Source organism: Choloepus didactylus, chromosome 7, assembly GCF_015220235.1.
Source record: "Choloepus didactylus isolate mChoDid1 chromosome 7, mChoDid1.pri, whole genome shotgun sequence".
NCBI lineage: Eukaryota > Metazoa > Chordata > Mammalia > Pilosa > Megalonychidae > Choloepus > Choloepus didactylus.
Window position 1 is genome coordinate 580523 of NC_051313.1, and position 16745 is coordinate 597267.

Genomic DNA, 16745 nt, shown 5'->3' on the forward strand with positions numbered 1-16745 from the left:
GAGCTCCACATGTGAGGGCAGGACCCAGATGACCATGGGGCCACAACATCCCTGTTAAATGCCACTGAGTCCCAAGCCCCAACTCCACCAGGGCAGCTCTGTCTGTCTAATGTCAGGCTCTACATAGCATTTATTTTGGGAAAAACAGACCGAGAGTTTCTACTAAAAATCTGTTTTGAAGCCACTGACAGCGAAGCGTCTCTGCTTCTGCAGCCAGTGATGCCCACCGTGCACCCTTCCCATCCAGCCCTCAGGTGACTTCTCGATCTGCGTCCTCTCGGCACAAGTTTGGAAAAAGGATGCGACTGGAAATGTTTGCTCTTCAGACGTTATGTTCCACATGTAAAAACAGGAGAAAGCCAGGGGGTGTAAGACACCCAAGAATCTCATTAAGAAAATTCATCAGTCACTTTGAAGTGAGATTTGCTGAGGGTAGAAGACAACTCAGATGATCTACATGTGGCTGTCTTCTTCGTCCGCCCCTCTGGAAACAGTTTCCAGGAAAGTCTGAAAATGTGAAGACTAAATTAAAAAACTAACATGAAATTTGAGTTTCCATTTTTGTGGAATAAAACGCTGAGATTTCATTAAAATCGCCTTTCAGAGAACCCGATGCGGATGTCCTCTGTTTGGCTCGCCTGCCTCCTGGCACGGACCCAGCACATTTGGTTTGTTGTGAGGTCACTGTGGAAAATGTTTTCAAAGCACCAGATGACTCAAACCCTGAGACCCTGGGACTCAAATGCACAGCGGGCAGCGGGATGTGAGCCGGCCCCCAGGGCTCCGGGCGCTTTTGGAACATGGGAGGGGCGATTCGGGCAGTTTACCTCGGCCCCTGAGACGTCAGCAACAACAAGAAGAGAAGCAACGAGTGCTGGAGAAGGTGGGAAGACGGGAGCCCTCACGCCTTCCAGACGGAGGTCACGGGGCGGCCGCTGTGGGAGGGCTGTCGCTCCCCAGAAGGTCACACACACGGAATGACCTCTGTCCCGGGACCCCACTTCCAGGCGAACACCCTAAAGAGCGGAAGGCAGGACGCACCCGGCTGTCTGCGCCACGGGTACGGAGCTCCCCTTGGGGGTGACAAATGTTTGGAACTAGACGGAGGTGACGGCTGCACAACGTTGTGAATGTACTAAATGCCACTGAATTGTTCACTTTAAAACGGTTGATTTATGTTTTGTCAATTTCACCTTAATTAAAAAACATGATATAGAAGAAATTAATTTCATGAATTGCATTTTGAGATAAAGCATCAAATGTCTTTAATTTTTCAAGAGCACAATGAGGTTTGTGGTTAAGTCAACAAATAGAGTGACGGCGACAATGACAACCATGACAACCACTACGACGACTACGATGACGATGACAACCACTAGGAAGACAACCACCACGATGACAATGACAACCACCACCATGACAACCACGATGACGATGACAATGACGACAACAACCATGGCCATAGCAGCGTCCATCTCAGCTCCCAGCTCAGTGATGCCTCTATCCTTTAGAAGACGCTGTGCAGAGACTGCTGTGTCCCTCGATGCCCATCTGTCACCGCCTGGCACCTCCTGTGGCTCCTCAGCCACCCCAGTCAGCAGCCCCCTCAGCCGCCCCCGGTCAGCAGCTCAGCAGCCCCCCTCAGCCGCCCCTGGTCAGCAGCCCCCCTCGGCCGCCCCAGTCAGCAGCCCCCTCGGCCGCCTGGAGCCACCTGGAGCTGCGGGGGGCCTGGGAGGGCCGTCTCACCGTGGGTGTTGGTTTGCGCCACCTTGTGCAGGGCAGAGGAGATGGTGGCGGCCGGGGCGGTGGACAGAGGCGCGGTGGGGAGGCAGCGCTGGGGCCCGTCTCAGGGCGGGTGGGACCTCCGCAGCCCTCAGACCCTCCTCCCCCGCAGGCTCGCAGTGGACCAGCTGCTGACATGTCCGCTCCCGCGAGGGGCCGGCAGAGCCCTTGGGGTGCACATGCAGCAGCAGCGTGCTGAGTTCTCGGGAGGAATCCACCTGCAACCTTCCCATCCGCAGAAGTTGGGGATGAACTGCTCCAAGGAGAGGCTCCAACACTCAGGCTGAACTACGCAGTGTTTGACGGGCCGTCTCGCAGCCGCGGTTTCTCAGGATTGCAGCTGCAGGGCTGGAGCCAGGGGCCAGGGGGAGCAGAGGGCTCAGCTGTGAGGCCAGGCCGGCAGACCCCTCAGCCGCCCCGGTCAGCGGGCTCCTGGCCAGGCCATGCTCCAGGGCTGTCCCCTGCACAGGCCCCACTCCAGGACCTGTCATTAACATATATCTGAATTTTGAATTCTTCTTCTTTAAGCAGCTCTCCCAAACCTTATAAGCCCTAGGCCCTACGAGGTCTACATCTGCTCTGGAAGGAAGGAACCTGCTGGTCTGACGTGAAGACGTCGGTGCCTTGCATCCTGACCATGGAGGGGCTGGAGTCCCCGAGCCTGGGTTAGAAGCCTGCAGGTGGGCTGCACGTGGCCCACCCCTCCAAGCCCTGGTCTGCTCACCAGTTACGGGCAACAACCGTGTCCTTCGTGCGTGCAAATCCCTCCCTTCGGCTCCTCTGACCAAGCCCAAGTTCGGAGCAGGGCCTGGGGCAGTAACTCAGGAGGCCGTCCCATCAGCCGGACGTGAAGGCTGGAAGGTAAAGCCTTGTAGCACGTCTTCTCCCTCAAGTTCCAGAGTTCGAGGTGACGTGAAGAGTAGAAGCTGGATGCTACACTCGTGATCAGAGGATCAGAAATCCGACTCTGTTTCCGACGCGGCAGTAAGCAGACAGCACTGCCCGGCCAGTCTCCCAATCTGGCCAAAGTGGGGGTCATCTGTGGCCTTCGTGCTGGAGCGAGCTTCAGGTGGAATATTCCAGAACGGTCTGTAGGAAAATGCCCTTCCGAGCTCCTCATGGTGGCCACGCGTGCTGCTGGCGTTTTCCGTGGACGGGAACCCCAGCCTGCAGGGCTCGCTGCCCTGGGGTTCATCAGGGCTGCTGCTCGGCACACTGCGAGGTGCGGGCGTTTAACAAGGCTCCCTCCAGAGGGGGTAACTGAATTCTCACGTGGCCGAGGGGCTTCCTGGCCGCGCTCACCGCCGCGCAGTGCCTGCCCCTGCCACAGCCCCTCTGACGACGACGCATCTGCAGAGGAGGCAGCCGGCTCGGGGGGCTCGTGGCTGACCCACCTGTGGGAAGCAGGTGCTGTGCACCCACCCGCACCAACAGAAATGGCTTTCTCAGATCTGCTCAAAAACCTTCGTGAACACCCACTCTTCCCTGTTTTCCCCGTTCTTTGAAAAATGTCTGAGATTTAATCCAGAACGAAGACTGTCCACAGACAGGTGGTGATGTGGTCAAGGGCTCCACCAGCAGCACGCGCTTTTCCCACTGGCAGCCGACACCGTGCAACCAGCCGAAGGCGGCTAATCAGCGTTTTGTGCCTCTCGGCATGAACGCCGTCCAGGGTTCTCTCCCATTCCTCTCTCTTAATATAACAACAGACGCCCCCTGCTCTCCATCAGGTCCAGCGAGCCCCGACTGAAAGGAGGGTGGCTGCCTCTCCCCTTTTCCAGCCTGGGTAACCCTGCAGCCCCCCTCAAAGGCCAGCGCGGCTGTAAGTAACAACCGTTTCCATTCATAAACGCCGCCACCGGCAGTCCAAGAAACAGCAAATTACCAGCGGATGGTCCCTGAGAGACTTGACGGCGCTTTAATCATTCTGAATCGGTTTGAGGAATCGTTAACTCCTTTGAGGAGCTACAACCAAGCTGCGATTTCTAAAGAGTGGAGCCAGAACAGCCCAGTGCCAAATGTTTTTTTGAAAAATTAAGACAGCCAAGATCTGCGCGTGCCCGTTTACAGGAATAAACCCTGTATCCTTTACGGCCACCCCACAAGCGGATGCCAGAGGAACGGAGCGCAGAACCCACTCTTCTGGCCCGCCCGCCCTCCAGCTGCTCTATCCAACGGGCTCCCACATGGAACCTGCGTGGTGCTGCCCTGAAAGCCGGGGGCCGGGGTGTGGGGCTCTCTGTCCACGCCGGGAGGCGGCCGTGTGGCTGGGGAGATGTTTCGGCCGTCTGCGCTCCGGCAGCTCCGGGCAGCTCCGATCAGGGCCGGGACAGGGCTGGCCGGCGAGGATTCGGGGTCAGTCAGATGATCGGCTCACACCTGCACACACGCTGAGGACCCCTGGACTGCGCACTGGACTTCTGTTCCATTTGGATGGAACAAGAGAGACCCCAGGGGGGTTGTACTCGGGGCGAGGACGCGGGGCCCCTTCAGCAGCGCTGACGCTGCCAGGTGCTTGGGGATTCTGCTCGCTCATGCCTACTGTCTCCAGAAAATGATGATTTCCACGAGAATTTAAAAAGCAACGCCCAGTTTCTTTCTAGGGACCTGCTTCTTTATGCCAGGTACCTGCATGGCCCGACTTAGTTTGGTCGTGCACACTTTCTCTCAGCAATGAGCAGTGAGCTACCCTGTGTGCTCCAAAGGGGCTCTGCTTTCCGTGCTATGGTTCAAATTGGAGATTTACAGCTGCCGAGACTGGCTGCATCTCCACAATTCTCCTGACACAAAAACAGGACTTTTGTCTGCTACACACAGAATTTCTGCCCACGGCTTTGAGGAGGAGTTCGATGAGTTAGTGATTAAGAGAACTTCATTCTTATCCATCAACACAGGCAATTATTTCCATTTTTAAATACCAAGATCACATTTTTTATGTTACAGTTTATTCGAAGAGTCTTCTGTAAAATACATAAAACTCAGAAGGGCTTTAGTTTTCCCTTAGATTATTCCAAAGTGGTGAACCAGCCAGCACTTTGGAGAACAAAAGAATGTTCTGATGCCAATTATTTTCTCCAGGAAGAAAATATAAAGGATATGCTTAGCAACTATTAATCCAATCATGGTTGGACAATCACTGTTCTTTGAGGTGGATGCAATAGTCACAGTAAATTGAAATCAAGCAGACGGTGCTGAGAGGGTGGACTCTGCAATTAGGCTGATCCCTGAGATCTGTCTTCGCAGATCAGAAACAGCTGCAAATTGGCATGTTCTTGCACTTTAGCCTGAGCTGGATTTAGATAAACTTTTTCTCATTTCACATAGATCCTGTAACTGCAGCCGCTCCAAGTGAACTCCTGAGTAAATGGTTGCTGCACACGGTGGGTTGTGCACTTTTCCCCTGGGAGACATGACTTACCATCAGACGCTACAGGATCGGAGTTTCTGTGGCCGCTGACCTGCTTCTGAGCCCCTGATCTGGGAGGAGCACCCCTGGGTGGGGGTAGAGGTTTCCGCCACACTGCAGCAGCCCAGAGGCTCTGAAGAGTCATCCACACACAGTTAACTCCGGGGCTCTGGTGTGCGATGTGTTTGGACTCCACAGTGGCATCTCAGAGCCCAGGCCCTCAGCAGTGGCCACCGCAGGAGGCACTGCTCATAGTGCACCCCAACACTGCAGTCGGTGGTGGGAATGTTCCTGGAACAAAACGTAAATAATCCACTGCAGCAGCTGCACTGGATGCGTCGACGCCTCCTTGGCCGGCCGCGGAGGAGAGGTGGCCCTGGAGGCCCGTCACACTGGCCGTCACGCTGGCACCGACCAGAACAAGCCCACCAAGGCTGCCTGGGAAACTGGGGAGCAGGGTGTGCTTGGGTGCTGTTCACCTGGAAGCAGAAAGAATGAAAGATGCCCCAAGGCACAGCACCCCTGAAGATTAGGCCCCCGGAAAAGTCTGGGTCTGACTGGCCACTGCTGTCCAACTGTCCGCTGCTGACCGACTGACCACTGCTGACTGACTTACCACTGCTGACCGACCAACCAACCGTCCGCTGCTGACCGGCTGACCGACTGGCCACTGCTGTCTGACCACTGCTGACCGACTGACCACTGCTGACTGACTGACCACTGCTGACCGACTGACCACTGCTGACCGACCAACCAACCGTCCGCTGCTGACCGGCTGACCGACTGGCCACTGCTGTCTGACCATGCTGACCGACTGTCGGCTGCTGACTGTCTCACCGAGGCCCCGGTGCGGCGCTGAAGGACGGCCAACCCCCACAATTGGGAACGCGCCAGGTGGCCCAGAGTCCCCTGGAATGCACAGGTAGCAGGAAACACAAAGCCGTGCCGGGAAGCCGGTGCCGAGGACGGGCCCCGTTTCCAGGGCAGGGACTGCGCACCCCGTCTGCTCGGCCAACACAGAGGGAGACGGGAGGGAGGGGGCTGAGCGGGTCCCATTGCTCCTGGAAACTCCAAGCAGAAAGAATCTCATTTCTGAATTTTACATTGTGAGAAAAATACCAAACATCAAAATCTTATTAAAATCAAACAAGCAAAAACTCAAATATGAAAGGACAAACTTTGGTGCTGTTTGAAGTGTCTACGTGTTTCCAGAGAGTTTTTCTTTCTTTACGATGGAGCAAACACGTATTTTCTCTTTTGATTGAGACATGCACACTGACACCATCATCTGTGGGCGGCTTGCTGGTGGCTCAGCGACGGACGGACTCAGGCTGGTGACGGGACGTGTAATGCTGCAGAGCCTCCCAGCAGGGTGTGGGGATGGGGAGGACAGGGCCCAGGGTGGGGACAAACCCCGTCCACCCACAGCCGGGAATCATCACGCTCAAGCAACCGGCTGATCGCTGAGGGCATCTAAGCCCAGAACTTTCTCGTGGCACAGGGACTCTCAGAACAGCATTCCCAGAGATGATGGCACAGACACTGCATCGCTGCTCGTAACACAGAAACACTGTACATGACTTTTTAATATCTCCTAAGAGGGACATAAAAAGGGAAATATATTTGCTTTTCAAGAATACATGTCAAATAAGGTAAATGATTCAATATGTAAGAAAAAATTTCCATTAATATTCTTCATAAAATGGTTTCATAAAAAGACTTACATATGAAAATAATTTTTCACTTAAATAGATTTACCCTTGGATGCTAATAGACTAAGCTGCTAAAATTAATTTAAAATTTTCCAAAAAAGAATATAAAACATAGATTGTAGCAAAGCCAATATTTTATATTGTTTTTTGGAAAATTTTAAATTAATTTATGATCTATGAAATTATTTTTAATATTTCTTCATACCCTTGAGCAATTTGAAATCTGTGAAGTAATGCATTTTTCTATAGGAAACAATCACTGCCGTGATTCTGAAACCATAATTTCTTATACTAAGCAAAACTGTGAGCTTTGAAGTTTATACAGGAGGCATAAAGAAATACACAATGACTGTGACATACTATCAGCACTTGATGAAATGTTTAGAGAGGACAACTTTTTATTTTTAAAGATGTAGATTTACAACCCATTAGAAGAGGTGTGCAAATGGCACAAATTAATGCGGGTAAATATTTCAGCTGAGTACCCTCCACTGACCTGCAATCAGAATTAAAACCGATGTTCTAAAGAGATGAAGTCACCTCTAAGTTACTCTCGTTAGTTCCAAACAAGGGAGTTAAATGTCACACTGAAGCGAGGCCGCGTGGAATGAGAACATTCTCTTTGCCGTGCTTTTCCGTCCTTATCAGTTTAGTGGGTGTCACATGAAGTTACAGAATCTCCCACGGAGAGTTCTATTAGATAATTCTAGGAGATCATCACATTTTCTTCATAACTGGAAAAACTCATGGCTGGCCCCTAAACTGTGACTATATCTGAAATGAAGATGGTTTCTCGGTGTGATATTCTAGAATGTACTTTGTTTCCAGACTTTCTCTTTTCAATTTAACTGCAGGACTACAGATACTTCACTTTTGAAAACAATTCAACACAATCTATACTTAAATCAGTAAGGTGATAAAACAAAGACTTGAGCATCGAACAGAAATACTTCCGTGAAGACAGAAGGACGAGCAGGGACCACAGCCCCCTCCCACGTCCACGTCGATTAACCCCGCCAATCTGCAGGCTGCTCAATCGGTGAGATTTCCAAAATGGTCTATCTACAAAATATAATTGGCGTTTTCTGTAAGGCTTTTTTCCTATGATAAGACTTTAGATGGCTTTTAAGTTTATTCTAGGCAAATACAGAAACTTTGTTACAACATGAAGCCCGAGCTCCTTTATAACTACAGGGTGTTCCTGGGCCCGCTGACTCGCAAAATGCAACCACACTTAAAATCAGGAGCTCAAAGCCATATCGTGGTGGGGCAGATTAGCAGGAGTCTGTTATAACCCACAGTTCAGGAATTTTAGACATTGTAGGTCTAAACATTTACATTTCAAATAACACATAATTGTGTTAGCTAATTGAGGGAAGATCATGATGTTGGCATAAATGGAACCATACTTCTATGGTTTAGCTGATTTTAGCATAAAATTAGCAAAAACGCAGAGTTGGGGATCCCCATGGATTCTCTCCAAATCTCATTCAAATTCATAATTCCCCTCCCATCCTCAGCTTCAACCCCTGTCCCCAAGCCCCAAACCCCGTCCTACCCCCCAGCTCTAGGCAACATTAGGTGACTTTCCGTTTCTATGGATTTGCCTATTCTGGGTATTTCACATAAAAAACTCACAGTTCCAGCGTCTCTAAGACTCAGCTCCCTGCGCGGGGAAGCAGGTGGACTGGGGGCTGAAGCGGGCGTGCCCCACCCCAGGCCCGGCCCCTGCCCCGGGGTCTGCGGTCAGGGCTGTGCGCTCCCCAGGGCCCTTTCCAGCCTGACACGTCACGATCCTTTTAGTCGTTCCCACAAACTTTGTATCGTTGGGTTTCATCTCCATCTATTTTTCTTAACAAGACTTCTGATGGTCAAATGACTGAAATGGCCCAAGGAAGAAAGAAATAATAATAAAATCTAGAGAATCTGTAGCTGGGTAAACTGCTTTTGAAAAGACAAGGATTTACAGTGAGCTCCTGAGTTGTACATAAATCTTAAACATATGCAATCATTTCTTAAATGTGCTACAAATGGTTATTGACAAACAGGCGCCTTTCGTCAGATGGACCCTGAGTCTCGATTGTCGGGGTCACCAACCCCCAATACCCCACGTTCCCGGGACTCGCGGGGAGGAAAGCACGTGGGAAGCAGGAGAGAGAAATCCATAGTTAGAACGGAAGGTTGGCCAGGCTGTAGAAGTGTAACTTAGAAAGTCCTCGGAGGCATTCTATCGTCGTTAACATACAAAGTTGCAACATTTTCAATAAAAAAAGAGACCATTCTTGTAACATGACATGTCGGCCTCTGCGTTTTGTCTCACGTAGGTCTTTCCAGAGAGCACCGGCCAGGCTTAGTTTAACGATATCAACATGAAGGGTTATTCCGGAGACTCTCGATGCTCTGTGTGACACGCTGAGGGTGACCGATGCCCGTTCTGTGAGACACGGGGTCACCAGCTGGGAAACGCAGCCCCCCTCACTGCACTCACAAACACGTCCTTGAGGGGGGCTGGTGGTTCTCTCTTTAATTATCTCGATACTTCAAACACGGGCGTATCGTTTTACTTGTACTATCCAGAAGACTGATTGTAAACAGCCGATATGCTATACTTAAACCCCAAGGCAACAATTTTGAGAAGTCCTAAATCCTCCCAGGCTGCCGTGGCCCTCCATCTTTTGGACAGGGAATCCCGCTGTGCTGCGTCCATCAGTAAGACAGAACGAGGTTCCGGAAGCCCTGCTCTCCCCGCTTCGCCGTGCCACAGTGAGTCCTCTGGGTTTACGTGGCCAAGCCCCTTCCCCGATTAAAGGTGCCCCTTGTCCCTCCTGGCAGGAGCCTGCGGGCCACAGACAGGCTGACCCGTGCCGTGAATCTCCAACGGGGAGTTGGGGGCAAAAACCCCGGGTTTGTTTGGCATCTCTGGGAACTTGGGAACATGGCTCCATGCGATTAAACCCTTGGCCCATCATCCAAATCTCCCTCGTCTATCCACATCCTCCCCTCCCCAGACATCAGCCATCAGATGTCCCTGGCATTGCCGGGTCTCTCCCGATCCAAGGCCTCCCTCTGACCCGGGCCACCCCCTGCGGGGCAGCGGTGCTGGAAACTCTGCCCCTGTCCTCTGCCCCTCCCACTGGACCTGGGCAGAGAGGTCCTTAGAGCCGTCCAGCAGGGGTGACAAGGGAGTGAGGGGGGCGGGATGGAGGACAGGGCCGGTATTCAGCTTTTGATGATCAAAATATGATTTTTTAGTTGAGTCAAAAATTTAGAATTTCCCCAAATTCCTATTTGCTCATGTTTAGCATATTGACAGCCCACCTGGGCTCCTAGAGTTTAGAATTTATTACACATCAGAAGTCGAGAGGATGCAAGAGAGGATGTCAAGAAAGTAGAGCCGGTCCAGGAGGCCTGTGGGAGTCCGAGGGAAGGGAAGTGGAGAACGGGTACTGACCTCCCCTCCCCATTTCAAAATCCCAGCGGGCAGGTGAGGCAGATGGCTGACGGTAAAGAAGTTTCTTGCCTGCTTCCCGGGGTTTGCGGAAGACACAGCTTTGAAGGGCGCCTGGAACCACCCAGGAGGCCCGAATGGTGGGAGCTGGGGCAGGGAAGGGGTGGGACTGCTGCAGGCTGTGAGCCCAGACCCCTGGCCTGGCTCCCGGACCCCTGCAGCGGTCACCCCTGCCTGCCTGTGTGCTCACAGGGGAGAAGACTGTTTAAATAGGACGAGATCGAGATGTGTTGTTTCCCCACCAGGTATGCCAAGAGCTCAAGGTCAGCTCAGCTGCAGAAAAACAAACAACATTTTCTCCCTGCAGCTCACTGGGCACCTCTTCAGTGGCTGGTTCCCCTAGGAACACACATCACACTCCTTCCCAGGCCGCGGGCCTCACAGCCCTGCAATACCACAAGCTTCAGGACGGACACGTCACACACCTCACTACGGGTCCAGCACCGGCAGAGGTCACTGCAGGGAAGCAACGAGCCACAATCCTGTCACCGCTCAGCCGGTTCCACAGCACCCTGGACCGTAAGTGAAGTAAGCAGCAAATGCCGTGTAACAAAAAGCACCCAGTACAATTAAACGTGTAATGTTGAGGGGGACAGTATCTCTCAGCTGATAATGCCACATAAGCGCCTTCATAGCCCATACGGAAAGGAATGCTGTGCAGTTATCACACAGTCACGGGTCAGCTTTATCCAGCAATGCAAATCCGGAATGGTCGTTACAGACATAGACAGATGGGATGGCATTTTTACTAGAAATAATAAGAGACTTTTAGATACGTTCACTGGCAGAAACTCTAGTTCACATGATTTCAAAGTGGAAAATGTTTATAATAGAAGTAACATAATATAAACCATAAAGCCTAAGTTAAAAATAGACAATATCTCAAATAAATTATCTTCACGTTCTCCTCATAGAGAAAATTAAACTCAGCCACCTCTTCAAATTTGACCTTTCTGGTTGGCTTACCTGAATAAAGTGAAAAGAATTTAAAAATAACAAAGCAAGCTCTCGTTCCAAAATGGGGTCACCAGCCGGAGCAGAGCGTCTTTAAGCTGCTACCGGCAGAGCTAATGGGACAGCAAAGCATCCTGCCTGTGTTGTCTCCTGCTTTGTTCCCGGCTCAGGAGCCCCTGGCCTTTTCAAACCTACACCCCATATTTCATTATGGCATCCGATAAGGTCAAAAGGCAGAGAATAAAAATCCCCAGCGCGGGCGAACCTTGTCAATTTAAGACGTGGCTCGTCACTCAGCCGCTGCTAAGCAAGCTGTTCAAACAGCACCCGGTGCACGTCTGCCGGCTCCGAGGGGCTTCAAAGCCTGGGGGAAAGCGATGCGGGTGAATTCTAACCTTCTTCCCCCTTCCATCTTCCCGTCCCTGTTTTTTGATCTTTTTAATCCAGAATCTTTAATAGGAAAACTCAGTGGCGGGACTGCAAACAGCAAGGGGTGGGTGTCATCTGGCCATCAGAGCAACGCCCGGGGCTCGAGCGCGGCAGAGCAGTTTGCTGCCCCAGGTGCCCTCCCAGCATGTGCTGCACACGCACGAACGCAGTGGAGCCCGTGTACGGCCAGACTACCAAACGCAAACAAAGTCTTCTTTCTGATAAATCTAAACGTTTAAGTCTCTTTAAGCAACAAAGTCCACATAGCTCAGATAAACTAATTAATGGAAGATCAGTATTTATTTGGTGGGAAATGTGTAGGAGTGGACAACAGAATACAGCCAGCCCAAATCCAACACCTCTGAGGGACCAATACCTGAACCAGCAACTCAAGATAACCAAGCACACGGAGACCTAATTCCCTGTATTTCACGCAAAACATGGTGTGGCCTAGCAGTTTCTGTGTCAGCTCAAAAGCACAGAAGAGCCAACTAGCATAAAAAATGAAACAAACAAAACCATTGGTTGTTGCATGTATTCTGCTATGAAATCTGATTTACAAGCCACAGGGACCTTTTTTCCCTACCCTACACTTCCCTTCTGGATAACTCCTCGGCCGTTTTTAAAAGAAGAGTCTTGGCATCAACAACCCTATCTAGAAACATTAGCTGTCAACCACCAATCCGCAGAAGCAAATGTATAGCACAATGCGCCTGTGTCAGTCTACCTAGGAAAGCTGGGGGCACATCAGTTGCAGTAACTTGAAGAGAAACGTGTTCGTAAGGCAGGGCCTGGTTTCACCGCTGTGCAGATAACTGGATTAGTCCAAGTTTCCAGTGAGAAGCCTGGAGTGACACAACACAAGTAACAAATTCATGCAAAATGCCTGTATGTGGAGTTTTATGGTTTTAGCAAAAACAGAATGGAGAGAATTAAACAACATTCCAAGTAAAGATGAAAGAAGTAAAAAAAAAAAAAGAAATCCACTAAAACAGAACTTAAGAAGGCAAGTTTCCATCAACATTTAATCAGCATCTGGGCCCTCTCCAAAATTTAAGAACTGTAGAGCATTATAACTCCAAAAAATCTGATCTAAAAAAGTTCCACACACACCAGCGTTCTCAACAGAAAGCGTCTCCAAAGCCCCCTTCCGCCAGTGCTGAGGTCACACCAGGAGCCACGATAAAACGAGCACTTACCAGGCAGGTCAGCAGTCCCGGGAGCCACGGCGAGGACACGGCGCTTACCTGGGGGAAGAGGGAAGCAGCCAGATTACGAGGCGTCCTTCAGCGACACTACAGAAGCCCCGGGATTATCCCAACCCTGGACTGCCCGTGGTTTCTCGGTGGACGTTGTCAGGATTTTAGAAGAACACGGAACATCAACTTATTTATGCTGTGAAGGCGGCTGTGTGGGGAGTGACGAGCTGTCAACACAACAGCACCTCGTTTTTGCAAAACCCCCATGAGCTGATCTTCCCGAATCGCTGTAAGAGAACCACGGGCAGGCAGAGGGAGGACAGGCCGACGGGTCTGCAAGGATAAAAATCCCTGTTTTGTTTGTTTCTGGGCAGAGCGAAAGCCCGGGATTGAAGCGTCTCCGGTGCTTTCCCAGAACCTCCCTGGGGGACAGGGCGGGGCCCCCAAGCCGGAGTCCCGCCCCCGTCTCGCAGGCCCGGGCATGGCCAGGGGTCCCTGGGGTGAGCAGACTGTTCTAGGGAGAGCAGGGACGGGTTTTTATCAGCCCCAAGTCTCCGGAGGGTGGTTGAGCTTGGTGGCTATGATTTAGGTTAACCCTGCTCGGAAAGAATTTTAGTGTGTGGCATGTTTATCGCGTGATGAAACTTCTGATTCAGTTGTTAAACAGCTACACCGTGAAAAACCTTGCACTAGAAATTAAACCGTACACAAAGTCCGTCTGCACAATTGCTTCCTGCTGTGGTGCTCTTATTTTATAATGCAGAACCATTTTCCTTCCAAAGCCTCAAGCCTTTGGAGGGGAGGGACGGATGTGAGGCCCAGGGGGGACACAGACCGTGGTGAACAAGCAGCACCTCTGCCCCTCGGGACCTGGTGGGGGCCCTCCCGCCCACCTGGTCACCCCACAGCAGCTTCCCTATGCCCACCGCTGGGAAGTGCTCTGCGAGGCAGCCCCAGCCTGGGGGGCCGGGGCCGGCGTCGGGGCCTGGGGGCTGCTGGGTGCTGATAGGGTGCCGGGGGCGGGGCCCGGGGCTGCTGGGTGCTGATGGGGTGCCAGGGGCGAGGCCCGGGGCTGCTGGGTGCTGATGGGGTGCCAGGGGCTGGGCTCGGGGGCTGCTGGGTGCTGACAGGGTGCCGGGGACTGGGCCTGGGGGCTGCTGGGTGCTAACAGGGTGCCAGGGGCTGCTGGGTGCTGACAGGGGACCGGGGGCTGGGCCCAGGGTCTGCTGGGTGCTGACAGGGTGCCGGGGACTGGGCCCAGGGGCTGCAGGGTGCTAACAGGGTGCCAGGGGCTGCTGGGTGCTGACAGGGGACCAGGGGCTGGGCCCAGGGTCTGCAGGGTGCTGACGGGGTGCCAGGGGCTGGGCTCGGGGGCTGCTGGGTGCTGACAGGGTGCCGGGGACTGGGCCTGGGGGCTGCTGGGTGCTAACAGGGTGCCAGGGGCTGCTGGGTGCTGACAGGGGACTGGGGGCAGGGCCCAGGGGCTGCTGGGTGCTAACAGGGGACCAGGGGCTGGGCCCAGGGGCTGCAGGGTGCTGACGGGGTGCCAGGGGCGGGGAGGCCCAGGAGGCCAGGGGGATCTGTCCACGGGGTCCCCGTGGGGCCAGGCCGTCCTCTGGGAGGCTTGCCCAGGCCAAGCCCCTGCCCGCTCACCGCAGACCCAGGGGAGGCCGCAGGGAAGGCGAGCAACGCACAGACCCCGCGGTGTGCAGCCCCCATCGCGGCTCGGTCATGTCTGCTTCTGCTCTGCATTTTCAGGGACCCGGACGGTTAGAGCTAAACCGAGGCAGGCCCGGGACCCGGCCCGACCCCACGTCCCGGCACCTTCTCCCTGGAGCCCCCCTCTGTGCTCGGAGGGACTCAGCAGAGCCTGCAGTAAACGTGCCACTAGTGAAAGCTGCACACTCACACTCACTCACACATGTTCTCACTCACACGGTCACTCACACACAGATCTCTCACACATTTGCACGCACACTCTCAGTTACACACTCACAGAAGCCTCTCACACTCACACACCCTCAGTCTCACTCTCACACACATGCTCACACACATGCTCACTCACACACAAGTATCTTACACACAATCACATAAGCCTCTCTCACACTTGCACATCACACTCACACAACTCACACTTCATACAAGCCTCTCTCACACACACTCCATGTCTCACACTCACACACATATTCTCAGTCACAGTCATACACGTTCACACAAGCCTCACATGCTCACACTCACACAACCCTGTCACACACTCACACTCCTCACCCACAGCAGCAGCTCCTGGTCCAGATGCTTTTGGACCCCATTTTAAACAAGGCAAGGCGAAAAATGTCATGAGAAGGGTTGTGCTGGGGCATCCCACGGAACCCAAGGGACGGCTGACCCGCGGCACCCCGGGAAAGGGCGGGAAGCACCCGAGGCGGCTGCCCAGGGCCGGCCTTCCTGGGGGCCTCCACGTGCAGCCCACCCTCCCCGGAGGCCGGGGCTCTGTGCCGGGTGTCTCCGTGCTGGGGTGTCTCCGTGCCGGGGCGTCTCCGTGCCGGGGATCCATGCTGGGGCGTCTCTGTGCTGGGGCGTCTCCGTGCTGGGTTGTCTCCGTGCCGGGCGTCTCCGTGCCGGGGCTCCATGCTGGGGCGTCTCTGTGCTGGGCGTCTCCGTGCTGGGGCTCCGTGCTGGGGCATCTCCATGCCGGGGTGTCTCTGTGCTGGGCGTCTCCGTGCCGGGGCTCCATGCTGGGGCGTCTCTGTGCTGGGCATCTCCGTGCTGGGGCTCCGTGCTGGGGCATCTCCATGCCGGGGTGTCTCCGTGCTGGGGTGTCTCCGTGCCGGGGCTCCATGCTGGGGCATCTCTGTGCTGGGCGTCTCCGTGCTGGGGCTCCGTGCTGGGGCATCTCCATGCCGGGGTGTCTCTGTGCCGGGGCGTCTCCGTGCCGGGGCTCCATGCTGGGGCGTCTCTGTGCTGGGCGTCTCCGTGCTGGGGCTCTGTGCCGGGTGTCTCCGTGCCGGGGTGTCTCCGTGCTGGGGCGTCTCCGTGCCGGGGATCCATGCTGGGGCGTCTCTGTGCCGGGCGTCTCCGTGCTGGGGCTCCGTGCCGAGGCATCTCCATGCCGGGGTGTCTCCGTGCCGGGCGTCTCTGTGCCGGGGCGTCTCTGTGCTGGGTTGTCTCCGTGCCGGGCGTCTCCGTGCCGGGGTGCCTTGCTGCTCCCCCCAGCTCCCGAGGGTGTGCACATGGCTCAAGACCCCACCCGGAGCCGCAAGCGTGTGCCCGCCCCAGGCCTGTCCGCTGGAGTCTGGAGCCCGGAGGGGGACGTCACCAGACTCAGGGTCATGGTCAGGGTCCAACTTGCGGCGTGGCCCACCCCCGGGGGCGAGTCGGCTGCAGGAGGACCTGACTGCCTTGCCACTGTCTGTTCCTTCGTCCGTTTCTCCTATGAGTTGACAAACCCCACGAGCCCCTGGTTTCCACCGAGTCCCTCCGTCTGACACAGGAGTCAGGCTGGCAGAGACCAGCAGTCGATGAAGAGACAACCGTTGCCTTCTGATTAAAACACTCGGAAGGCTCTTGTCAGTATCGAGTCCTTTGATTTAGTAACGAAAGTGTAACCAAAGAAAGATTTTCCTTCCACGGTCTGCGAACAGCCAGCCAGAGAGCGGGGAGGGCGGCTCCCGGCTGCACACCGGGGGAAGAGCAGACTCGCCCCGCACCTGCCCTAGGGAGAGGCGCCTCTGAGAGGAAGCTGAACACCAGGCGGA

At 54.0% G+C, this 16745-nt stretch overlaps 1 protein-coding gene across 5 annotated transcripts in view; it reads right to left on the bottom strand.

The window, feature by feature from the left end:
- SAMD5 (sterile alpha motif domain containing 5) overlaps positions 1-16745 on the bottom strand; it is a 521996-nt gene that overhangs the window by 152416 nt on the left and 352835 nt on the right. For 4 of the 5 annotated variants that reach the window (XM_037843635.1, XM_037843638.1, XM_037843637.1 and 1 more), the window contains exon 2: positions 12991-13038. The exons of the other annotated variant lie outside the window; for it this stretch is intronic. In XM_037843635.1, coding sequence (XP_037699563.1) covers positions 12991-13038 — 48 coding nt within the window. The remainder of the gene's footprint in view (positions 1-12990; positions 13039-16745) is intronic. 5 annotated transcript variants of the gene reach the window in all.